This window comes from Condylura cristata, unplaced genomic scaffold, assembly GCF_000260355.1.
Source record: "Condylura cristata isolate star-nosed mole 26May11 unplaced genomic scaffold, ConCri1.0 scaffold00032, whole genome shotgun sequence".
Taxonomy (NCBI): domain Eukaryota; kingdom Metazoa; phylum Chordata; class Mammalia; order Eulipotyphla; family Talpidae; genus Condylura; species Condylura cristata.
In genome coordinates, this window is record NW_004567133.1 from 9,708,775 (window position 1) to 9,710,412 (window position 1,638).

The 1,638-nt window shown below is 32.2% G+C and overlaps 1 protein-coding gene across 1 annotated transcript in view; it reads right to left on the reverse strand.

Moving 5' to 3' along the window:
* Positions 1-1,638, reverse strand: part of LOC101637408 (ATP-binding cassette sub-family A member 3-like) — a 52,574-nt gene that overhangs the window by 9,045 nt on the left and 41,891 nt on the right. Inside the window, exon 22 of the mRNA XM_012731648.1 lies at positions 529-687. Coding sequence (XP_012587102.1) covers positions 529-687 — 159 coding nt within the window. The remainder of the gene's footprint in view (positions 1-528; positions 688-1,638) is intronic.

Genomic DNA, 1,638 nt, shown 5'->3' on the forward strand with positions numbered 1-1,638 from the left:
ATATGTATATATATATACACACACACACACTCACTTAAATATATGATTCAATGCATTTTTACAAATTGAAAAATAACTATGTAATCAGGAATATGCTTATGTTGGCTCTAAAATTCAACTATAACATTACATTTTATCTTCTTTTAGTATTATCACCTTAAGAATTTCATAGTGATGGCTCGTATACAACTTATCACACAGTGCTATCCTCTAATTAATTCAATAAGCTATATAAAATGCTTCATGATTTACATCCCCTATATTGTACCCATTTATAACCGTCTTAAATCTTCCCTCTGCATACTCCAAGAACATTATCAGATAGTGTTACCATTTTTGCTTTAACTGCCAAATTCAAGAAAACTGAAGAGGAGGAAGGATATTATACTTTCTGCATAGTAGGGATAACTACATACGTAACTGATGAATTGTGAAGATTCAAAAATAATGAACGTAGAACTTTTCACATGCAATCAATCAGAAACTAATTCCAACTCTGATAATCTTTGAGGGGCCCCAGGAACTTACATTCTTTCCTACAATTTATGTAAGTAGAAACAATATTCAGTGAAGAACAAAGTCTTTTTGCATGCTGGATATCATAGTATTTGCTGATGCTCATCCCAAAGTTATGCATTGGTAACACCATCATTAAATAGAGCACAACACTTGCAAAGGTAGACTTTGCTGTGACAAAAAAGGAGATAAGTATTAGCATGCTTTGTATGAAATGAACTGTCTCAGGAAAAGAATCTCTCCAAGTTTATCAAGTTAAATTGAACAAAGTCATAATATTATCTTCATAAAACTCTGGCTTCTTGCCACTAGGTATATTACTCTGAAAGTCTTGTAGCATTGTCTGTACATGGAAAATCCCTTTGGAAAAGTTGATGTCTTATCATTAGTTGCCTGAGGCTACAGGAAACCCACATAGATAATTTCCCATATATCTCATCCTACATGATGAATAAATACGCAAAATTGTAATTGAGTATTTAGCATATAACTCAACAGTGGGAAAGACAGAAGGAATATTTTGTTATTTAAGAGGAAATGAGTCTTGAGGAAGCCAAGCTCAAAGTTGAGTTTTGTCAATATTAATGTGTAAAAACAGCTGATGACAGTATGTGAGGAATATGAAATATGGATAAAGAGAAAGTTATGAATGATAATTACAGGATTTTAAGAATGACGATAAAATTATTTAACTGACCAAAATTTCAGGTAGCTCTCATATTCTCATGTGACATGAAAGCCCTGTTACATTTTATGGGATAAAATGCTCCCATTTTGTGGAAAGGCCACCATTTAATCTCGGCCCTTTTTAATCAAATGTATAATAAAGGATACTGAGTGTTAGGATACTGAATTTATAGTAAAGTGAATATTGTTTGGATTTTTGGTGATCTTTAAATTGTACTTATAATTCTCCTTGGGGAGTATTATGCAGGAGGATCGTGCCTCTTAGGAAAAAAAAAAACAAAAACCAAACTACTAAGTTACAGTCTATTCCTGCAATGAGAATAATTAGAGATCATCCACAAACAAGCAAGGTAAATTACTTCTTGGAGAAAACTTAATCCCTACAAGAAGACAGACATGACATGTGGTTAATGATTAATTCTGGTAAATAAAAGT